This window comes from Neolamprologus multifasciatus, chromosome 23 (assembly GCF_963576455.1).
Source record: "Neolamprologus multifasciatus chromosome 23, fNeoMul1.2, whole genome shotgun sequence".
Classification (NCBI taxonomy): domain Eukaryota; kingdom Metazoa; phylum Chordata; class Actinopteri; order Cichliformes; family Cichlidae; genus Neolamprologus; species Neolamprologus multifasciatus.
In genome coordinates, this window is record NC_140460.1 from 28,995,680 (window position 1) to 29,018,046 (window position 22,367).

Below are 22,367 nucleotides of genomic sequence, written 5' to 3' on the forward strand. Positions count from 1 at the left end.
AAATAACTTCACTACAAAATAATTCGTTATGGTAAAGAGTTTATCAAATGAATGAGTAGCACTGCAAAGGTGACTGTGAAGAAAGGATGTAATACATGATATTCTAATCATGTATTATTTTGAATTTACCTCTTATGTAGGCACTTGTGTCTTGCGGGGTTATTGACTCAGAGGATGTCCCTGCAGCGATGCCTTCAGCCACAGGGCGCCCACTGTTTTGGCTGAGGGCCAACTGCTCAGCCTCTGTGAGTGGTGGTGGTGGAGGACCCCCACCTGTTTTTTGGGTCTCCGCTTTTTTTCTGTTGGCTATAACGGGTCACATTTGAGCATACAGAGTAAGCAAATATGTACTTGTAATGTGCTCAGATAATTTCAATAAGTGCTTACAGAAAGAAAATTAATGTAGCCTCTAACTGCAATTGATTTACATAGGACAAACAGACCAAGCACTATGGCTCATAATACAATTACACCTTACCTGTTTGGACTATATTTTTATATTTCATTTTTACTTGCTGCCAGGAATGTTTGGGGCCTGTTGGGTTGCACCTGCGCTCACATCACATCACAAAATGAAATGTATAAAATAAAAAATAAAATAAAATATAATAAAATAACGTGTTAAATGGGTAGAAATCCCTAGATCAATGTTTAAATTAACACTCACGCATTGACTCTGTCGGCTATGTTTTGCCATGCATGCTCCCTTTCTTTTGCAGCTGAGGCTGTGTTACTTTTTTCCCGCAAAATTTGCATGTTATCAGCATATACTGCCATCAGAATTTCGGCCTCAAGCGCTGTAAAATACATTGACCGCGCCTTCTTTCCCTCCGTCTCCATGGTGACTCGCTTATTAATCTGTGCTCCACTAATCAGGGCTTTATGTATCCTCGTGCGCGCGCTTAACTTGGGGTTAAAGCAACTCCGCGTTGATTGAACTAATTGTTATCAGCCTTTCTGAAACCGAATATTCCGAGTTGGACAGTTCGGGGTTACTCAACCCTGAGTATCATTTTTAACTCTGAGTTTTCTAAACCCGCTTTCTGAAACAGACCCCAGGAGGGGAAACGATGAAAAGATCCCATTTTCCAGCTTCTTGCCTTCCCTATCGTGTGATCTACTGTTGCAACCGACAACACAGTACGTACGAACCATAGCTGACGCTTCCATGTGCTTTGTCTGGCCTACTGTCATGGCGGAAGGGGGCACGCCGCCATGACATCACGCGCCAAAGTCCTATATACAACAACGTCACGGTGACGTCACTCCTAACCTTTTTTTTTACTTATTTGAAACATTTTTAGTCCCAAAACAGGGACTAAAAATTTGCATTTTGGAATTATTTACAGGCATGTTACATTTTTTTAATCTACTAAAATCCATCTATTTATTGACAAGCCAGTGTAATATTTTGCCAGCAATACATCATTGTTTTCTTTTAGTCTGAAAAAGTTAAACAAATAAATAAGTACATAAAATGAATTAATAAAATGAAAATTTAATTTTGTTAAAATGGCCACCCTTCCCTTTGTACAAAAAACAAATTTTGTTTTTATAGTTTTGTTTTTTTCTTATTAGCATTTTTTTGTATTTATTATTTATTTTGAGTTTTTGGTTTCAATTCAGTTTAGTTCCAGTTAGTTTCCAGAACTGATTTTCTTATTTCAGTTATTTCTTTTATTATGTTTAGTTCAGTTTTTATTAGTTTCAGTGTTAGTTTTAGTCTTTATAATTATGTTATGGAGGGCATATGTCAGAGACAAGGAAGCAGGAAAATTAGTACAGGTATTAAAATAAAATTTTGAAAGCAGCTGACTCAATCAGCTCAGTAAATGGCCTGTATTTGTATAGCATTTTACACTACATTCAGTCATCCACCCACTGGTGATGGCAAGCCACATTGTAGCCACAGCTGCCTACCACCACTAGACAACAGGTGAAGTGTCTTGCCCAAGGACACAATGACCGAGACCGTCGGAGCCGGGGCTCAAACTGGCAACCTTCTGATTAGAAGACGAACTGCCAACTCTTGAGCCACGATCGCCCCAGAGATAGATATCAGTCTCAATAAACACTCATACCAAATCAGGCAAATTGTTTTTTAGCTTTGTTTTTACCAAACTAACAAATACTAAAACTAAAGATATTTACTCAATATTTTTGTTTTATTTTAGTTATTTTTTCCAGGTTCACAAAATCATTTAGTTTGTTGCCTGAAGGCCAAAAGATCACAAGCATACAGTACTGATCTTTGGCTTCATCCCTTGCGCACAGACAGATCTTTTGATTAAATTATGGTCTGTAGAAAATAAATTATTCAAAGTCCTCACAATTTCACATATTAGAAACATTTACTGCAGCTTGACGAACCCCAACGTCTGAGAAATTCTGCCTCTCTAAGATGCTCCTTTTATACCCAATCATGTCACTGATCAGTTGCCTATGAATCAATCTGGTTAGAAAATGTTCATCCATCTGTTTGCTCTTAGTAAAATTTACTTTCCCAACCTTTTGTTGCCCCACCCCCCTAATCTCAATGTTTTGAAGTATGTTACTGCCACAGAATTCAAAATTTTATGTTTTCTATGTTCTATTAGGGAAATATGAGTGTTTTTCAGAATTGGGTTTGTAATTTGTAACAGACTACAACAATACCTTCACTTGGCCCCCAGACCCCTCCATCACCTAATCCCCCAAAACATTCAGCAAACTCATTAAACTAATACACACAAATAATAATACCTTTGAGATCAAATTATAGCTTCTCACCCATCAGCAAAACAACTGCCTTCTGTGGTTAATACCAGTGAGGTGCCTCTCATTAGCAAGCTTCCTTGTTTCATCATGACTCTGTTAGGTAGGACTTCTTTGCCACTGAGGCACTGGGCCAATCTGAGGTGTTAAAACAAATATACTGTAATGATGCAACACAACACATAAGGACAGGTAAACATTTTTTTATGATCGCCTGTTTAAACAGTCAGAAAGTTTGGATGGTCTGTGCAGACTTTACATGTAATACCCGCTTCTAATCATACTGTGGAGAAAAACGTGCTTAAAATGCCTCACCAACCATAATCCTGCACAGTTGGTGTTTTTTTTCAGCACTGCAATAAATGTCATTGTTAGATTACAGTAAAACCTTAGCAGCTAGACTTACCATCTGTTTACAGTGTGCCTACTGACATTTACAACAGTTTATTTTACTGCTCTGTATCAAATACAAGCTTTCCAGTATAATACTATGACCTGTTTGGTTGCCATAATTTGTTGTTTTAATGTTCTTGTTACACATCTTCACTGCGCCTCGCCTCCAGCTTCATGTCTTCCTTGAAACATGACAAGGTAAAAGCACTTTCAATGTTCCCTTTCCCTATGCACCACATGGATATGGGATAATTCCTGTATGAAACCATTTCAAAATCATCCTGAAGGTGAATGCTGAATCCAATGTCATCCATTTCTACAGAAGTGGCAGTCATGGTGCTAACTACTGTGATAAATCTGTTGAAATCCATCTCAGTCTCTCAACATTTATTAGCCAGTATTAGATCATCAAACGTATTTTAATTATACACAAAGATAATCCAAGTAAATAAAAAATGCAGTTTTTAAATGACAGTTTCATTTATTAAGGGAAGACAGTTATCCAAATCTCCATGGCCGTATGTGAAAAGTAATTGTCCTCTAAACCTAAAAATAGTTTGGGCCAACCTGGGCAGCAAGAACTGTAATCAAGCATTTGTGATAACTGGCAATGAGTCTTTCACATAGCTGTGGAGGAATTTTGGTCCACTCTTCTTTGCAGAATTGTTGTAACTCAAACACATTGCAGCATCTATTTAAAGTCATGCCTCAGCATCTCAATCTGATTTTAGTTTTATGTCACATGCAACGGGACTCAAACACTCCAAAAAGTGATGAGACTAAGTGTCATCAGTCTACAGAATATTTTCCTGGGGATCATCAAAATTTTTTTGTTTGTTTTTTTGTTTGTTTTTTGTCAGCAGTGGTTTTTTCCTTGAACTCCTTAATGGATGTCATTTTTGTCCAGTCTCTTTCTAAACTCTGACCTTAAGTGAGAGGCAACTGAGGCCTGTGGTTCTGTAGATTTTGTTCTGGGGTTTTTTGTGGCCTCAGGGATGAGTCGTTTATGCACTATTGGAGTAATTTTCATGGGCCAGTCACTCCTGGGAAGCTTCACCACTGTTCCAAGTTTTCTACATTTCTGTATAATTACTCTCACTGTAGTTCACCAGAGTCCCAAAGCTTTAGAAATGGCTTTGTAACCATTTCCAGAATTATAGTTGTCAATGACTTAGTTTCTCAGCAGTATATTTAGATTGTGCCATGATGTGTTGCTTTTTGAGATCTGTTAGTCTAATTCACTTTGTCAGACAGGCTCTATTTAAGTGATTTCTTGATTAAGCAAGTTTGGCAGTTACCAGGCCTGAGTGGGACTAGTGAAATTGAAAAAAAGTGATCAGTAATAATTAGGGCTGTCAACGTTAACGTGTCATCACGATTAACATGATTAAAATTTTTAATGCATTCTGCGCTCCAGGCCAAAACCTGGAGCGCAGAATGGACAAACTTTGAACAAACTGCCCAAAATGCGTTGAAAGAGACATTTCAGGGATTTTGAGTTCCAGATACGTTAATTGCATTAAAAAGTGTAATTGCATTAATCGTGATGACTGATTAATCCGCGTTAATGCATTAACGTTGACAGCCCTAGTTATAATCATTTGTGTGTATTTAGTAGCTGCCAAAATTGCTGAACTTGTATTAATTCTGGATTATCTTTGTTTAATATAAAAAAAATTTTTTAATATAAAATAATATAAATTTGTATGATGATCTGAAACTTCTAAGTCTGACAAATACACAAAACAACTAAAAAATCAAAAGAAGGCCAATCACAGATGTTATTTTTTATGCATAAATAGAAGACAAATATGGGGTTGTATTGAAGTCCCTGGCAATACTTGTCCTGCTGTACTTTATACAGTTTAGGCCAAAATTATTAGCCCTCGTGAAATTAGACAACACTCTTGATTTCAATATAAAAATGACCGCTAACAACAAGTGTTTGTTTTTATAGTGTATCTGTTTCCAAGATAACAATGTCCACTAAGTTTAATTAGGATATTTTATTGATACACCGAGTTGAAACAAGAAAGGGCAAAAATGAGACATCCAAAATTATTATCCCTATTGCCAATAGTAGACAATACTGTACCCTTTCTGAATCACAACCGACAACAATCTCTGAGAGTAGGTCTTTACTAGGTTGGCACAGGTCTACTGAGAGATTTTAGTCCATTCCTCCATTGCAAATCTTTCTAGCTGGTCTAAATTGCACGGTTTCCAATCATGGACATTCACTTTGAGCACTTGCCACAAATTCTCAATAGGACTGAGGACTGAGGTCTGGGCTCTGTGCGGGCCACTCCAGGATCTTGGTTTTGGTATCCTTGAGGAACTGTTGGACTAATTTCAATGTATGCTTTGGGTCATTGTCTTGTTCGAAGACCCAGCAATGACCTAAGCCTAGACTACGAGAAGATTTTTACATATCCCCCCTCAAAATGTCAACATAATTTTCTTTTTTCATGATGGCATCCACCCGAACAAGGCTCCCTGTGCCTGAGGCTGCAAAATAGCCCCAAACCATGTTTAACTGTGGGAACTGTGTTCCTAGGGTGGAAGGCCTGTCTTTTTATTGGCCAAACATAAGCAACATCCATGTGCCCAAACAGTTCCAGTTTAGTCTTATCAGACCAAAACAAAGGCTTCCAAAACTCATCTTTACCTTTCAAATGTTCAATTCAATTCAATTCAATTCAATTCAATTCAATTTTATTTATATAGCGCCAAATCACAACAAATGTCGCCTCAAGGCGCTTCATAGATACAGAGAAAAACCCAACAATCATATGACCCCCTATGAGCAAGCACTTTGGCGACAGTGGGAAGGAAAAACTCCCTTTTAACAGGAAGAAACCTCCAGCAGAACCAGGCTCAGGGAGGGGCGGCCATCTGCTGCGACCGGTTGGGGTGGGAGAAGGAAGACAGGATAAAGACATGCTGTGGAAGAGAGACAGAGATTAATAACAGATATGATTCAATGCAGAGAGGTCTGTTAATACATAGTGAGTGAGAAAGGTGACTGGAAAGGAAAAACTCAATGCATCATGGGAATCCCCCGGCAGCCTACATCTATTGCAGCATAACTAAGGGAGGATTCAGGGTCACCTGGTCCAGCCCTAACTATATGCTTTAGCAAAAAGGAAAGTTTTAAGCCTAATCTTAAAAGTAGAGATAGTGTCTGTCTCCTGAATCCAAACTGGAAGCTGGTTCCACAGAAGAGGGGCCTGAAAACTGAAGGCTCTCCCTCCCATTCTACTTTTAAATACTCTAGGAACAACAAGTAGGCCTGCAGAGCGAGAGCGAAGTGCTCTAATAGGGTGATATGGTACTACAAGGTCATTAAGATAAGATGGGGCCTGATTATTTAAGACCTTGTATGTGAGGAGCAGGATTTTGAATTCAATTCTGGATTTAACAGGAAGCCAATGAAGGGAAGCCAAAACAGGAGAAATATGCTCTCTCTTTCTAGTCCCTGTCAGGACTCTTGCTGCAGCATTTTGGATTAGCTGAAGGCTTTTCAGTGAGTTTTTTGGACATCCTGATAATAATGAATTGCAGTAGTCCAGCCTGGAAGTAATAAATGCATGAACTAGTTTTTCAGCGTCACTCTGAGACAGGATATTTCTAATTTTAGAGATGTTGCGCAAATGGAAGAACGCAGTCTTACATATTTGTTTAATATGTGCGTTGAAGGACATATCCTGGTCAAAAATTACTCCAAGGTTCCTCACAGTGTTACTGGAGGCCAAGGTAATGCCATCACGTGTAAGAATCTGCTTAGATACCATATTTCTAAGATTTTCAGCGCCGAGTACAATGACCTCAGTTTTATCTGAATTAAGAAGCAGAAAGTTAGCGGCCATTCAGGTCTTTATGTCTTTAAGACATTCCTGCAGTTTAACTAATTGGTGTGTGTTATATGGCTTCATGGACAGATAGAGCTGGGTGTCATTAGCATAGCAGTGAAAATGTATGCTGTCTTCTAATGATGCTGCCTAGGGGAAGCATGTATAATGTAAACAGAATTGGTCCTAGCACTGAACCCTGTGGAACTCCATAATTAACCTCAGTGTGTGAAGAGGACTCTCCATTTACATGCACAAACTGGAGTCTATTAGATAGATATGATACAAACCACTGCAGTGCAGTACCTGTAATACCTACAGCATGTTCTAATCGCTCTATGTGACAGGTGAGACCTGAGTCTGGGAACCGCCCCTGGTGGGCGCAGCTGGTCTTTGCTCCTTTCATAAGCTCAGGTTGGGCAAGTTGGTGTTTTTAATTTGTTTCCATGAAAGCTTGATGCGGGTCCCCTTAAACTTCTGTCAGAACGGTAGGTTACACAACAATGTACCACTTGAGCTATGGTTGTTGTGGCCGAGGTTTACAGTTATTTGCACCCTTGTAGGTGGGAAACATTGCGTTCCCGTGAGAGCAGTGTAGTGGACTTCACCGCCACTGACCCACATTTATTAGGGTGTGACGCGAACTTGTGGACAGGTAACGAAAACAATACAGTTGCGGAATATTCCTGTGCTTTACTGTCCGGCGTAAGTCATCTTCTGCCTTTTATTTACAGAGTACTGAGCTGCTGCTTTGCCAAGTGGATTTCTGGCTGCGGGCACAGGACACATCAATGTGTTTTAATTTGTTTTATACTGGTGTAATTTGACAGACTGTGACTGCTGCGGCTGTCGATTTTATTTGTTTCTCATTTTATTTTTCTGTATCAGTAGGCACCATAGAGATTGATTTTTGTAGTATTTTAACCCCTTTTTATATATATATTGTCGCAGACGGTGAAGGCACTGCAGGGAAAACAAATCCTTTTTTTTGTCTCACCGCTTTTGCATGCACAGCGGTGGGCCTGAGTGAAGATGGCACTGAAGATTTGCCTTTTTTATATTGTTTTGCCCATTTGGGGTCATGTGTGAGTTGCCGTCTCTTTTTAACCTGTGTGCTATGTCGATTTGTTCTTAAACGGTTCCCCGCAGCGCTCGTCCTGTCTCACGGGCAATCATACAGTTTTATCGTTTTTAATAAGGTAAAGTTTTTAATTGTTTTTAGGTGCCGCTGTTACACTGTTACTTTTATTTTGTATTAAAAATTTTATTCTTTTTAACTGACTGTGCGCCTACGGCTCTGTCCTATTTTAAATAGGGACCTACCACGGGTCACATCTAATAGGATATTATGGTCAACAGTATCGAATGCTGCACTGAGGTCTAGCAGGACAAGCACAGAGATGAGTCCACTGTCAGAGGCCATAAGAAGATCATTTGTAACCTTCACTAAAGCTGTGTTCACGAGCAAACCTCAGTCGGGCTGTGATGTGCTGCTAATTGAGTAAAGGGGTTCTTCTGGGACGATGGACCTGAAACTGTAGTTTTCTCTGGTCCCCTCCCCAATCAGACCAGGAGTGACATGTTTAGCCGCATGTTCTCCTTAAATTGCTGGTTGTCTGAGTGGTGTCCCAGAAATGATGTGGGCTTCATAGATAATTGGCAAACCTTCTGGAGGAAACCTGGTCTTGTTAGGAGAGACGGCATCCATCCCACTTTGGATGGAGCAGCTCTCATTTCTAGAAATATGGACAAATTTATTAAACCCCTCAAAATATGACTATCCAGAGTTGGGACCAGGAAGCAGAGTTGCAGTCTTACACGCCTCTCTGCAGCTTCCCTCCTCCTGCTACCCCCCCAAAAACCCATCTCCATAGAGACTGTGTCAGCTTCCAAAAAGACAAAAAACAAACTAAAAACCAGCAACAAACAACTTAAACATTTACAAAGAAAGAATAATACAGTATCCACATCTGAACCAAAGAGTAAAACAGTGAAATGTGGATTATTAAATATTAGGTCTCTCTCCTCCAAGTCTCTGTTAGTACATGACTTAATAATTGATCAACAAATTGATTTACTCTGCCTTACAGAAACCTGGTTGCAGCAGGATGATTATGTTAGTTTAAATGAATCAACACCCCCGAGTCATTCTAACTACCAGAAATCTCGAAGCACAGGTCGAGGGGGCGGTGTGGCAGCAATTTTTCACACCAGCCTATTGATTAATGAAAGACCAAGACAGACTTTTAATTCATTTGAAAGCCTGATGCTTAACATTGTCCACCCCAGCTGTGAAACTCAGAAACCAGTCTTACTTGTTATCATCTATCGTCCACCTGGGCCTTACACAGAGTTTCTGTCTGATTTCTCAGACTTTATATCTAATTTAGTTCTGAGCTCAGATAAAATAATTATTGTGGGTGATTTTAACATCCATGTAGATGCTAAAAATGACAGCCTCAACATGGCATTTAATCTGTTGTTAGACTCAATTGGTTTCTCTCAAAATGTAAAAGAACCCACCCACCACTTTAATCACACTCTAGATCTTGTTTTAACATATGGCATAGAAACTGAACATTTAACAGTGTTTCCTGAAAACCCTCTCCTGTCTGATCATTTCTTGATAACATTTACATTTACAATAATTGATTACGCAGCAGTGGAGAGTGGACTTTATCAAAGTAGATGTCTTTCTGAAAGCGCTGTAACTAAGTTTAAGAATATAATCCAGCCACTGTTATCATCGTCTATGCCCTGTACCAACACAGAGCAGAGCAGCTATCTGAACGCTACCCCAACAGAGGTCGATTATCTTGTTAATAATTTCACCTCCTCACTACGTACGACTCTGGATACTGTAGCTCCAGTGAAAACTAAGGTCTCTAATCAGAAGTACCTGACCCCGTGGTATAATTCTCAAACACGTACCCTAAAGCAGATGACTCGTAATCTGGAGAGGAAATGGCGTGTCACAAATTTAGAGGATCATCATTTAGCCTGGAGAAATAGTTTGTTGCTTTATAAGAAAGCCCTCCGCAAAGCCAGAACATCTTACTACTCATCACTGATTGAAGAAAATAAGAACAACCCCAGGTTTCTCTTCAGCACTGTAGCCAGGCTGACAAAAAGTCAGAGCTCTTTTGAGCCAACCATCCCTTTAACGTTAACTAGTGATGACTTCATGAACTTCTTCACAAATAAAATTTTTATCATTAAAGAAAAAATTACCAATAATCATCCTCACAGATGTAATATTATCTACAGCTACTCTTAGTTCCATTGATGTTAAGTTAGACTCTTTTTCTCCAATCTCCAATTCTCCGATCTTTCTGAGTTAACTTCAATAATTACTTCCTCCAAACCATCAACGTGTCTTTTAGACCCCATTCCTACAAAACTGCTCAAAGAAGTCCTGCCATTGATTAATTCTTCGATCTTATATATGATCAACCTATCTCTAATAATCAGCTATGTACCACAGGCCTTCAATGTGGCTGCAGTTAAACCTTTACTCAAAAAGCCATCTCTAGACCCAGCAGTCTTAGCTAATTATAAGCCAATCTCCAACCTTCCTTTCATATCAAAAATCCTTGAAAGAGTAGTTGTCAAACAGCTAACAGATCATCTGCAGAGGAATGGTTTATTTGAAGAGTTTCAGAGCTCATCACAGCACAGAAACAGCTTTAGTGAAGGTTACAAATGATCTTCTTATGGCCTCTGACAGTGGACTCATCTCTGTGCTTGTCCTTCTTGACCTTAGTGCAGCATTCGATACTGTTGACCATAATATCCTATTAGAGCGATTAGAACATGCTGTAGGTATTACAGGTATTGCACTGCAGTGGTTTGTATCATATCTATCTAACAGACTCCAGTTTGTGCATGTAAATGGAGAGTCCTCTTCACACACTGAGGTTAATTATGGAGTTCCACAGGGTTCAGTGCTAGGACCAATTCTGTTTACATTATACATGCTTCCCCTAGGCAGCATCATTAGAAGACATAGCATACATTTTCACTGCTATGCAGATGACACCCAGCTCTATCTGTCCATGAAGCCAGATAACACACACCAATTAGTTAAACTGCAGGAATGTCTTAAAGACATAAAGACCTGGATGGCCGCTAACTTTCTGCTTCTTAACTCAGATAAAACTGAGGTCATTGTACTCGGCGCTGAAAAGCTTAGAAATATGGTATCTAAGCAGATTCTTACTCTGGATGGCATTACCTTGGCCTCCAGTAACACTGTGAGGAACCTTGGAGTCATTTTTGACCAGGATATGTCCTTCAACGCACATATTAAACAAATATGTAAGACTGCGTTCTTCCATTTGCGCAACATCTCTAAAATTAGAAATATCCTGTCTCAGAGTGACGCTGAAAAACTAGTTCATGCATTTATTACTTCCAGGCTAGACTACTGCAATTCATTATTATCAGGATGTCCAAAAAACTCACTGAAAAGCCTTCAGTTAATCCAAAATGCTGCAGCAAGAGTACTGACAGGGACTAGAAAGAGAGAGCATATTTCTCCTGTTTTGGCTTCCCTTCATTGGCTTCCTGTTAAATCCAGAATTGAATTCAAAATCCTGCTCCTCACATACAAGGTCTTAAATAATCAGGCCCCATCTTATCTTAATGACCTTGTAGTACCATATCACCCTATTAGAGCACTTCGCTCTTGCTCTGCAGGCCTACTTGTTGTTCCTAGAGTATTTAAAAGTAGAATGGGAGGGAGAGCCTTCAGTTTTCAGGCCCCTCTTCTGTGGAACCAGCTTCCAGTTTGGATTCGGGAGACAGACACTATCTCTACTTTTAAGATTAGGCTTAAAACTTTCCTTTTTGCTAAAGCATATAGTTAGGGCTGGACCAGGTGACCCTGAATCCTCCCTTAGTTATGCTGCAATAGATGTAGGCTGCCGGGGGATTCCCATGATGCATTGAGTTTTTCCTTTCCAGTCACCTTTCTCACTCACTATGTATTAACAGACCTCTCTGTGTTGAATCATATCTGTTATTAACCTCTGTCTCTCTTCCACAGCATGTCTTTTATCCTGTCTTCCTTCTCTCACCCCAACCGGTCGCAGCAGATGGCCGCCCCTCCCTGAGCCTGGTTCTGCCGGAGGTTTCTTCCTGTTAAAAGGGAGTTTTTCCTTCCCACTGTCGCCAAAGTGCTTGCTCATAGGGGGTCATATGATTGTTGGGTTTTTCTCTGTATCTATGAAGCGCCTTGAGGCGACTTTTGTTGTGATTTGGCACTATATAAATAAAATTGAATTGAATTGAATTGAATTGAAACCCACCATGAGCCCTCACAACTGAGTTCCTTGAAACATCAACTCCAGAAGAGACCAGGTCAGCAACAATTGTCTTGACAGATGTCCAGGGTTCCTTGCTGGCATGTCTGACTATTTTCCTCTCCAGAGCTCTTGAAATCTTGCACTTATGGCAATGATGCAATAACAGCTGTTCTAGACACTGTGAATCGCTTGGAAATGGCAGTCTTCCCCCTTATCATGAGCCTGTGCTATCTTCTTTCTGAGCTCAAGACTGATTTCGTTTGTCTTTGGCATGGTTTGTAACAGTAGTCCATCTCATGTGTTCAAGTGCCCTCTTCCTTGGAGTCTTTTTATGCTTATTGAATGGTGTTAGGAAGCCAAGTGACTGCAGAGGTGTGGTTTCAAAGCAGACTGGTTAATTACTGTAGGTGTGTTTTGAAAGCAAACATTCACATGGGGCTAATATTTTAAACCACACCATTTTTTACTATATTTAATATAAGGCAAACCGAAAAATGTATTTTCCATTGCAAAATGTACAAAAAGCTACTAAATAGCACTGGTGAATGTTTGATTATATCAAGTTTCATCAATGCTGCAAACATTGAAACAGTCCTTATTTGTCTTACTACCTTATCTGTCTCATTGGGCAGCATGGCTCTCATAGCTGTAGATCACTATATAGCCATCTGTGACCTGTGACTGAGTCATTTTTTATCCGTAGGCACAAAAATGCTCAAGGTGCAGCTTATTTATACAAGAGCAAAGAAAAAATGACTTCTCTACATGACAAATAATACAGATACAATACCTAAATAATAAACAAAAGCCCCAATTTGTGTTTTACTGTAACAGACCTATATGTTACAGTATATGAATGCATATGAATGCATTTCACGGTGTTCATATTATTCTGTTCCTATAGCCAGTGCATCATCAATGATGATGAATACGCCCAAACAACCTGCTGGACTCCTTTTCCTTTGTGCATAATGCAGCTAAAATGAATTAAACTCAGTTCAAAATTTCTGCTGTAAAACAGAATAAGTCACTATATTAGTACAAGTTTGCCTGCTGGTATATGGCAAACTTTTCACCACAGTCCAGGGAAAAAGCTACTGCTTTCTCTCGGGACATGAAATGGTCCTACTCTGTTAACACCCTGGTGAAGAAAGCCCATCAAGACTCTACTGCATCAGTGGATTGAAAGACTTTAAACTTCCGCTTTTGTTTGAGGGAATTCAGGAACTTCTACACTTGCTCTATAGAGAGGACTCTTAGTGGGAGTAAGGAACTGCACCTGATCTGACCTCTTGGCTCCTAGGAGGGTGTTCCGCTCAGTCAAGAGGACCAACAAGTCCAACCTTCCTAATCTGCAGCACATTCAGTGCTGTGAAGAAGTTTTTGCCCCCTTGCTGGGTCCTTTTTTTTTTTTTGCATATTTGTCACACTTACATGTTTCAGATAATCAAAGATCTATATCAAGTCCATTAGAGCAGATATTTCATTCTCTAGCTTTAAGCCCAGCAGACCCATCTGCATGGCCCAGCATGATACAAATGACGTATTTTTTTTAACTGTCAGCTATGCAGAGCTACTCTGCAATAATCATGCAAAGCTAGTGTAAAATCAACATCACAGCTCCAATTACAGTTTTGGAGCATTCTAGTGTTTTTCATTATTATATCAGCATAAAGCCAATGGGTCAAAGTCCAAGTTGTGAAAGGCTTCGGGAGTACAACACACTAAAGTTGTGAAACTTTATCAAGGCTCAGCTAAAATAAATCCCAGCTGAATTTATACAGAGGAAGAAGGAAAGGTGATGAAGTTTAAGACAATAAGTTTCATCATTCATAGGATGTTTAAAAAAAAGGTGGGGGGTGTTTGAAGAAGATAAATGCAGACTCTCGAGCACAGTTGCAGGTCTTCCCTTTCTCTATGATGGACGGCACTGGGGGTCCTCCCTCTGCTTCCCTAACGTTAACTCCTCCTGCAGGCAGCAGCTGCGACCCACCTCCCAGGCCGCTCTTCTCTACACTCTGCTGGCCTCAGTCTCACTGCTCACTGTGGTGCTCAACCTTCTCGTGGTCGTCTCCATCTCCCACTTCAAGCAGCTCCACACCCCAACCAATGCCCTGCTCCTGTCCCTGGCCGTGTCCGACCTGCTGTTGGGGTTACTGGTGATGCCCATCGAGGGCCTGCGCTACATCGAGACGTGTTGGCTGCTGGGGAGGCTGATGTGTGCTCTCAGTCCTTATTTGTCTTACTGCCTCCTCTCTTTTTCTCTGGACAGCATGGTGCTCATATCTGTAGATCGCTATATAGCCATCTGTGACCCTCTGCTCTATTCCTCAAAGATCACAGTGAACAGAGTGAAGCTTTCAGTCTGTTTCTGCTGGGCCTGCTCTCTTCTCTACAATGGCTGCATTCTCATGGAGCACATAGGGTGGCCAGACAGGTTCAGCTCCTGTCACGGGGAGTGTGTTGTGTTCATCAGCTACACTACGGGCACAGTAGATCTCTTTTTGTCATGTGTTGCCCCCTTTGCTGTAATGTTTGTTATGTACATGAAGGTGTTTGTGGTTGCTGTTTCTCAGGTGCGTGCGTGCCGGTCACAGGTGGCTGTGAGAGCAGCTCCAGCTGCTAAAAAATCAGAGATGAAGGCAGCCAGGACACTCGGGATTGTGATAGTTGTGTTTCTAATGTGCTTCTGCCCTTATTATTATCCTTCCTTTACAGGTGTGGACACCTCTACACGCTTGCCTTATTACGCTGTGCTGTTTTGGATCATGCTAATAAATGCTTGTGTAAACCCTGTGATTTATGTTCTGTTTTACCCCTGGTTTAGAAGAGCTATCAAATTTATTGTCACCCTCAGAATACTGCAGCCTCACTCCAGAGATGTCAAAATCCTTTAGACAGTACAATACAACTTAAAGGTGAAAATTTATCATGAAAATTGAAAAATGATTAAATGTGGGTGTACATCTGCCCAGCATCACCTTTTGTTCAGTACATAATGAGCAGCAGCGCAGACCCGCGCAGGTAGTGGCCCTGCATGCAGATCTCCTGTGCACCTGAAAATTGCAGGAATTAGATGCATGCACCAATCTTTAATATAACTCCTCATAAATATGCGCTAAGTTGCAATAAAAGAGGTTAGTCAGTTTGATTCCTGTTAATGGCTTTTTTTTTATTCATAATCTCTGTGAAGGTATTAAAGTCTGCTTTGTGTGACAATAAATGACAACAACACGTCTGACTGTAAAGGGCTCTTTCAGACTTTACTTTGCTGAATCAAAAACATTGTCATTGTATGAGAAATACCTGCAGCCGTCTTACTCTTTCAATCTGAAAATCTTCTCAACATGTTCAATATTATGTCTAACAAACCACATTTACAATCCTTAAAATAAAAACAGAAATAGCCAAACTCGTATCACACTGTGCTTTCTCAAGGATCCATACAACCTGCACACAGCAACAAACTAACTCATACCACAATACTTCCAGCACATGTCTGAGTGCTAACTATCAACGTAAGTGAGTATTTAGAGGTTAAATGTGGACAGCAGTATAGTGAACACATGGAACAGATTTTCTTATCAATGTGATGATTTGGCTTTTTAGTGGAGTTTCTTTGCACTTCTTATTTAGACAATAATATTAATAGTAGTAGTAGTAGTAATAATAATAATAATAATAATAATAACACTATGTGGATCAATGTTAATATGTGAAATCTATTCTACTAAGGTTTCTGGGTTTTTTGATAGAGCTTCTTGAACAAATGAAAAATGTGATTAATTATAATCATTTGTGTGTATCTATCTATAGATAGGTAGAAACACACACATTAGGCACTTGTGAAAGAGCCCTCGCAGAATAAATGTTATTATAATTAATCACTCTAGCAAGTTTGGTAACTGTCAAACTTGCTGAATTTGCTGAACTTGTATTAATTCAAGATTATCTTTGTTTAAAATAAAAAAATATTAAAATTTATATGATGACCTGAAACTTCTAAGTCTGACAAATATACACAACAACTAAGATTTCAAAAGAGGAAAAATCACAGATTTTATTTCCTAAATGCATAAATAGAAAACAAATATGGGGTTGATTGTATTACAATCCTATTATTGTGGGTCCCTGGTATTACTTGTCCTGCTGTATTATATAAATCTTGCTTTAGTCTGTTGTTAGGTAGGTAAAGTGATGACATCATACTACATATATAGGTATATAGACACAAATGCAGAAAGGTGTTTTATAAGGTGTTATAAATGCATGAGTGCTACAAATGGATCATTTTGGTCAGTAGGTGGTTGCTGGGCAATATGTGATACAGATAAGAACCACCAGAGGCCTAAGATGTAACTGTGTGCCAGTTTTGGCTGCTGCGGTCTTGATTGTGTAGGAGGAGGTCTCAGACGGAAATCGTTTTCAGTCAATGCATGATTGTTGGAATAATATAGGATCTAAGAGTGCAGTCTCACACTGTTCTTCAGTGAGTAGTAACTTCACATTATTAAAAACACCATCTGACATATAGCTGGGAGAATAGCCTGCGCCCACTCTGCCATCTTTACAGTAAATGAGAAGCTAGCCACTGGTCTGGTTAGATTAGGCTCCCCAAAATGTAATAAAATTCTGTTGAACTCACCAATTAACACTCATTAGTTTCCAGTCACCTTTCTCGCTCACTATGTATTAACAGACCTCTCTGTATTGAATCATATCTGTTATTAATCTCTGTCTCTCTTCCACAGCATGTCTTTATCCTGTCTTCCTTCTCTCACCCCAACCGGTCGCAGCAGATGGCCCCGCCCCTCCCTGAGCCTGGTTCTGCCGGAGGTTTCTTCCTGTTAAAAGGGAGTTTTTCCTTCCCACTGTCGCCAAAGTGCTTGCTCATAGGGGGTCATATGATTGTTGGGTTTTTCTCTGTATCTATGAAGCGCCTTGAGGCGACTTTTGTTGTGATTTGGCACTATATAAATAAAATTGAATTGAATTGAATTGAATTAGTTCAGTCTGCTCAAAAAGATAAGCCACTATTACTGAAGCCACTAGTAATAGTGGCTTCAGAAGCAATGGTGTCAATATTCGCTTTTGAGACCTGGCAAGCATGATAACAAGTGTACTTTGAAGTGCTTCTTATATCCTGTTCATAACTGTCTTTTCAGACAGTTAAGTGAAACGCTAAAGGGCTTTAATAACCCATTAGTGTTTAAAGCTGCAACTTCTAAGACAGTGATGAAAGTCCCTGTTAAACCTTTAGAGCATTTTTGCCTGGAGTACTTATAATGGCCTGTTAACCTACAGCTCATAAACAATTTAACTTTTAAAGTGTTTGTAAAGTACAGTTTATTTGAAAGTGTACTGTAACTGTAACAACAACAGAGAAAACAGAGGGGATGAAGATGAGATTGAAGATGATGATGCTCAGTCAGTCAGAGTTACATCACTCTTCTTGGGTCCCTGTAAAAATTACAGGGTGGTGTTAGAAGAGGATAAACGGACAACCTGGCAAAAAGTTCAACCGCTTCCCTTTGACTGCATGCACATGAATGCATCGCTCCTCCCCGATGGATAGCTCTGGAGGTCCTCCCCTCTGCTTCCCCAACCTCAACTCCTCCTGCAGGCGGCTGCTGCGACCCACCTCCCAGACCGTTGTTCTCTACACCCTGCTGGCCTTCATCTCCCTGCTCACTGTGGTGCTCAACCTGCTTGTGGTCGTCTCCATCTCCCACTTCAGACAGCTTAACACCTCGACCAACACCCTGCTCCTGTCCCTGGCTGTGTCTGACCTGCTGGTGGGGCTGCTGGTGATGCCCATCGAGGGCCTGTACTACATCGAGACGTGCTGGCTGCTGGGGAGGCTGATGTGTGCTCTCAGTCCTTATTTGTCTTACTGCCTTATCTCTGTCTCTCTGGGCAGCATGGTGCTCATATCTGTAGATCGCTATATAGCCATCTGTGACCCTCTGCTCTATTCCTCAAAGATCACAGTGAACAGAGTGAAGCTTTCAGTCTGTTTCTGCTGGGCCTGCTCTCTTCTCTACAATGGCTGCATTCTCATGGAGCACATAGGGTGGCCAGACAGGTTCAGCTCCTGTCACGGGGAGTGTGTGGTGTTCATCAGCCATGCTTTGGGTACAATAGATCTTTTTTTCTCATTTCTCGGCCCATGTGCCGTAATGTTTATTCTGTACATGAGGGTGTTTGTGGTTGCTGTTTCTCAGGTGCGTGCCATTCGGTCACAGGCGGCTGTGAGAGCAGCTCCAGCTGCTAAAAAATCAGAGATGAAGGCAGCCAGGACACTCGGGATTGTGATAGCTGTGTTTCTAATGTGCTTCTGCCCTTATTATTATCCTTCCTTTGCAGGTGACGACACCTCTATGAGCTTACCTTATTACGCTCTATTCTCGTGGATAATACTGACAAATTCTTGTGTGAACCCTGTGATTTATGCTCTGTTCTACCCCTGGTTTAGAAGAGCTATCAGACTCATTGTCACCCTCAGAATACTGCAGCCTCACTCCAGAGAGGTCAAGATCCTGTAGGCAGCACTAAAACAAACCAGTCATTAGTCTTTTCTTAAAACCCCCCAAAAACAACTATGCCACTGCTCCACAGAGATCCTTCACAGTGGCCTAACGATTAATCAATGTTCACCACACTTGTGTCTGTTGGGGAAATAATACACATGGAAATACTAAGCTAGAAAACATTCAAATGACTATAATCTATATAATCTAAAGTCCATCTTGATGAATTTTGTCACTACCAGAATACTCACATTTTTAAAAAGTGCATAGTTTACTGCAAAATATAACCACAAGTTGTACAAAAATATCACATACGTGAAGCCACATGCTGTGTATGCAATAATAGTAAATGCTAGATTACTGTGATGCAATATAATAAATGCATGATTAAACAGGCTGATCAGCGGGCCTTTTCAGATGAACTATGTGTGTTTTACCCTCTGCAGTGGCTAATGCTGATTAATTATTGTCACTGTCATTCAGCATTTCATTGGAGCTGTTATGTACTTGTCCTTCCAGCTGTGTTTTTAAACAATAACTGATCTGCAGTGGTCTTTGTCTCTGCCACGTTTCATTTAAATAACCGTGAAAACAAACTATGTAATATACCATCCCCTCAAGAAATGGAGGGAAAAAGCGACGCCAAAGTTCGTTCGTAGAACATCACACATCCAGATTGCTACCTGCAGACTTGCAACAAAGAAAGCCACTTCCTGGTGTCTGCGTGAAGCAGGTCTGTGAAACTCAGCAGCTCGACAGTGGCTTAAAAATACAGACAAATCTAAACTGAAGTAATAGAGAATTCCCGTCTGTGTGCCTAACTAATACGAGGCACTCTATCCTCCCGTGACAGAGAAGATAAGAATTTAATACACCAATGTTTGGTGTATGAATCAGGGGAGAGAAAAAATTCAAATGTTGGATTTAATGGATAAATCCAGGCAAATACCATTTCAGCAAATATCAGCCCAGACCTGTGACTGAGTCCTTTTTTATCTGTAGGCATAAAAATGCTGAAGTGCTGCTTATTTCTACAAGAGCAAAGAAAAAATGATTTCTCTACATGACAGATAACACAGATAAATACCTAAATAATAAACAAACACCCCCAATTTGTGTTTCACTGACCCACAGTATGTGGTGTTGCATATGAATGCATTTCACGGTGTTCATATTATTCTGTTCCTATAGCCAGTGCATCATCAACTGAGCTGAATGCTCCCAAACAACCTGCTGGACGCCTTTTACTTTGTGCGCCCTGCAGCTGAAATGAATTAAAGTAAAATCTAAGTTCAAAATTCCTGCTGTAAAACAGAATAAATCAAATTACAGCCTCCTGGAACATGGAAAACTTTGCACCAAAGTCCAGAAAAGAAAAATCTGCTACATCTCCCAGGACATGAAATGGTCCTACTCTGTTAACACCCTGGTGAAGAAAGACCATCAACACATCTACTGCATCAGTGACTTTAAAGTTATGCTTGTGTTGGAGTGGACTTTGGAATTTCTACATTTGCTCTATAGAGAGGACTCTTAGTGGGAGTACCAAACTGCACCTGATCAGACCTCTTGGCTCCTAGGAGGGTGGTCCACTCAGTCGAGAGGACCATCAAGTCCAACCTTCCTGATCTGCAGCACATTCAGTGCCATAAAAGGTTTTAACCCGCTTCCTGAGTTCTTATTTTTTGCATATTCAATTCAATTCAATTCAATTTTATTTATATAGCGCCAAATCACAACAAATGTCGCCTCAAGGCGCTTCATATTTGTCTCACTTACATGTTTCAGATCATCAAAGATCTATATCAAGTCCATTAGAGCAGATATGTTCATCTCTAGCATTGAGCACAGCATTCTCCCCTGCAACATCCTAATTGAAACATATTGATTGCCAGGGGAAACCAATCAGAAGAAGACCAGTCGCTTTAAAGACAGGTTGACCCTAAAGAGAGAGTTGTCTTGGGCTGAAGGGCAGCACCAAGGCCCAGCATCATACAAATTAGGTCTTTTTTAAATTGTGAACTATTCAAAGCTACTCTAGAATCATCCGGCAAAGCTACTCTGGATCAACATCACAGCTCCAATTACAGTTTTGGAACATTCTAGTGTTTTTCATTGTTATATCAGTATAAACTCAGTCGAATTCCAAGGTGCGATAGGTTTCGGGAGTACCGCTTATAGATTAATATTAATATACAAAGTAAGTGGTTAATAGCACAATTCTGAAAGTTTTCTCAAAGCTCAACTAAATTAAATCCCAGCTGAATTTATATAGGAGTTGAGGTTGAGGAAGAGGAGAGGAGAGGTGATGAAAACAAAGACAAGAAGTCTCATCATTCATGTTTAAAAAAAGAAAAATAAAAAAATGATGGTGTGTGTTTGAAGAAGATAAATGCAGACTCTCGAGCACAGTTGCAGGTCTTCCCTTTCTCCCCGATGGACGGCACTGGGGGTCCTCCCCTCTGCTTCCCTAACCTCAACTCCTCCTGCAGGCGGCTGCTGCGACCCACCTCCCAGGCCGCTCTTCTCTACACTCTGCTGGCTTCAGTCTCACTGCTCACTGTGGTGCTCAACCTGCTTGTGGTCGTCTCCATCTCCCACTTCAAGCACCTCCACACCCCGACCAACGCCCTGCTCCTGTCCCTGGCTGTGTCTGACCTGCTGGTGGGGCTGCTGGTGATGCCCATCGAGGGCCTGTACTACATCGAGACGTGCTGGCTGCTGGGGAGGCTGATGTGTGCTCTCAGTCCTTATTTGTCTTACTGCCTTATCTCTGTCTCTCTGGGCAGCATGGTGCTCATATCTGTAGATCGCTATATAGCCATCTGTGACCCTCTGCTCTATTCCTCAAAGATCACAGTGAACAGAGTGAAGCTTTCAGTCTGTTTCTGCTGGGCCTGCTCTCTTCTCTACAATGGCTGCATTCTCATGGAGCACATAGGGTGGCCAGACAGGTTCAGCTCCTGTCATGGGGAGTGTGTTGTGTTCATCAGCCAAACTTCAGGAACAGTAGATTTCTTTTTGTCATTTCTTGGCCCCTGTGGCGTAATGTTTATTCTGTACATGAGGGTGTTTGTGGTTGCTGTTTCTCAGGTGCGTGCCATTCAGTCGCAGGCAGCTGTGAGAGCAGCTCCAGCTGCTAAAAAATCAGAGATGAAGGCAGCCAGGACACTCGGGATTGTGATAGTTGTGTTTCTAATGTGCTTCTGCCCTTATTATTATCCTTCCTTTACAGGTGTGGACACCTCTACACGCTTGCCTTATTACGCTGTGCTGTTTTGGATCATGCTAATAAATGCTTGTGTAAACCCTGTGATTTATGTTCTGTTTTACCCCTGGTTTAGAAGAGCTATCAAATTTATTGTCACCCTCAGAATACTGCAGCCTCACTCCAGAGATGTCAAAATCCTGTAGGCAGCGCAATACAACTTAATCATTTTTCAATTTTCATGATAAATTTTCACCATTAAATGTGGGTGTTCAACTGCCCAGCATCACTTTGTGTTTAGTACATAATGAGCAGCAGCGCAGAC

General features: G+C 40.6%; 2 protein-coding genes, 1 long non-coding RNA gene and 1 pseudogene across 3 annotated transcripts; all 4 read left to right on the top strand.

Moving 5' to 3' along the window:
• Window positions 1-4,858: 4,858 nt before the first annotated feature.
• Window positions 4,859-9,703, top strand: LOC146491889 (uncharacterized). Its single transcript, XR_014872425.1, has 2 exons — window positions 4,859-7,486; window positions 7,562-9,703. It is a non-coding gene; the product is annotated as an uncharacterized LOC146491889 (long non-coding RNA).
• Window positions 9,704-10,326: 623 nt separating this feature from the next.
• On the top strand, window positions 10,327-15,497 carry LOC146491890 (trace amine-associated receptor 13c-like; annotated as a pseudogene).
• Window positions 15,498-15,545: 48 nt separating this feature from the next.
• Window positions 15,546-20,935, top strand: LOC146491891 (trace amine-associated receptor 13c-like). The gene has a single exon (XM_085152522.1). The coding sequence runs from the start codon at window positions 17,854-17,856 to the stop codon at window positions 18,847-18,849; it is 996 nt and encodes a 331-aa protein (XP_085008648.1). The 5' UTR covers window positions 15,546-17,853; the 3' UTR covers window positions 18,850-20,935.
• A 60-nt stretch (window positions 20,936-20,995) lies between these two features.
• Window positions 20,996-22,367, top strand: LOC146491892 (trace amine-associated receptor 13c-like). Its single transcript, XM_085152523.1, has one exon. It carries the CDS (start codon window positions 21,271-21,273, stop codon window positions 22,246-22,248), a length of 978 nt encoding a protein of 325 aa, XP_085008649.1. The 5' UTR covers window positions 20,996-21,270; the 3' UTR covers window positions 22,249-22,367.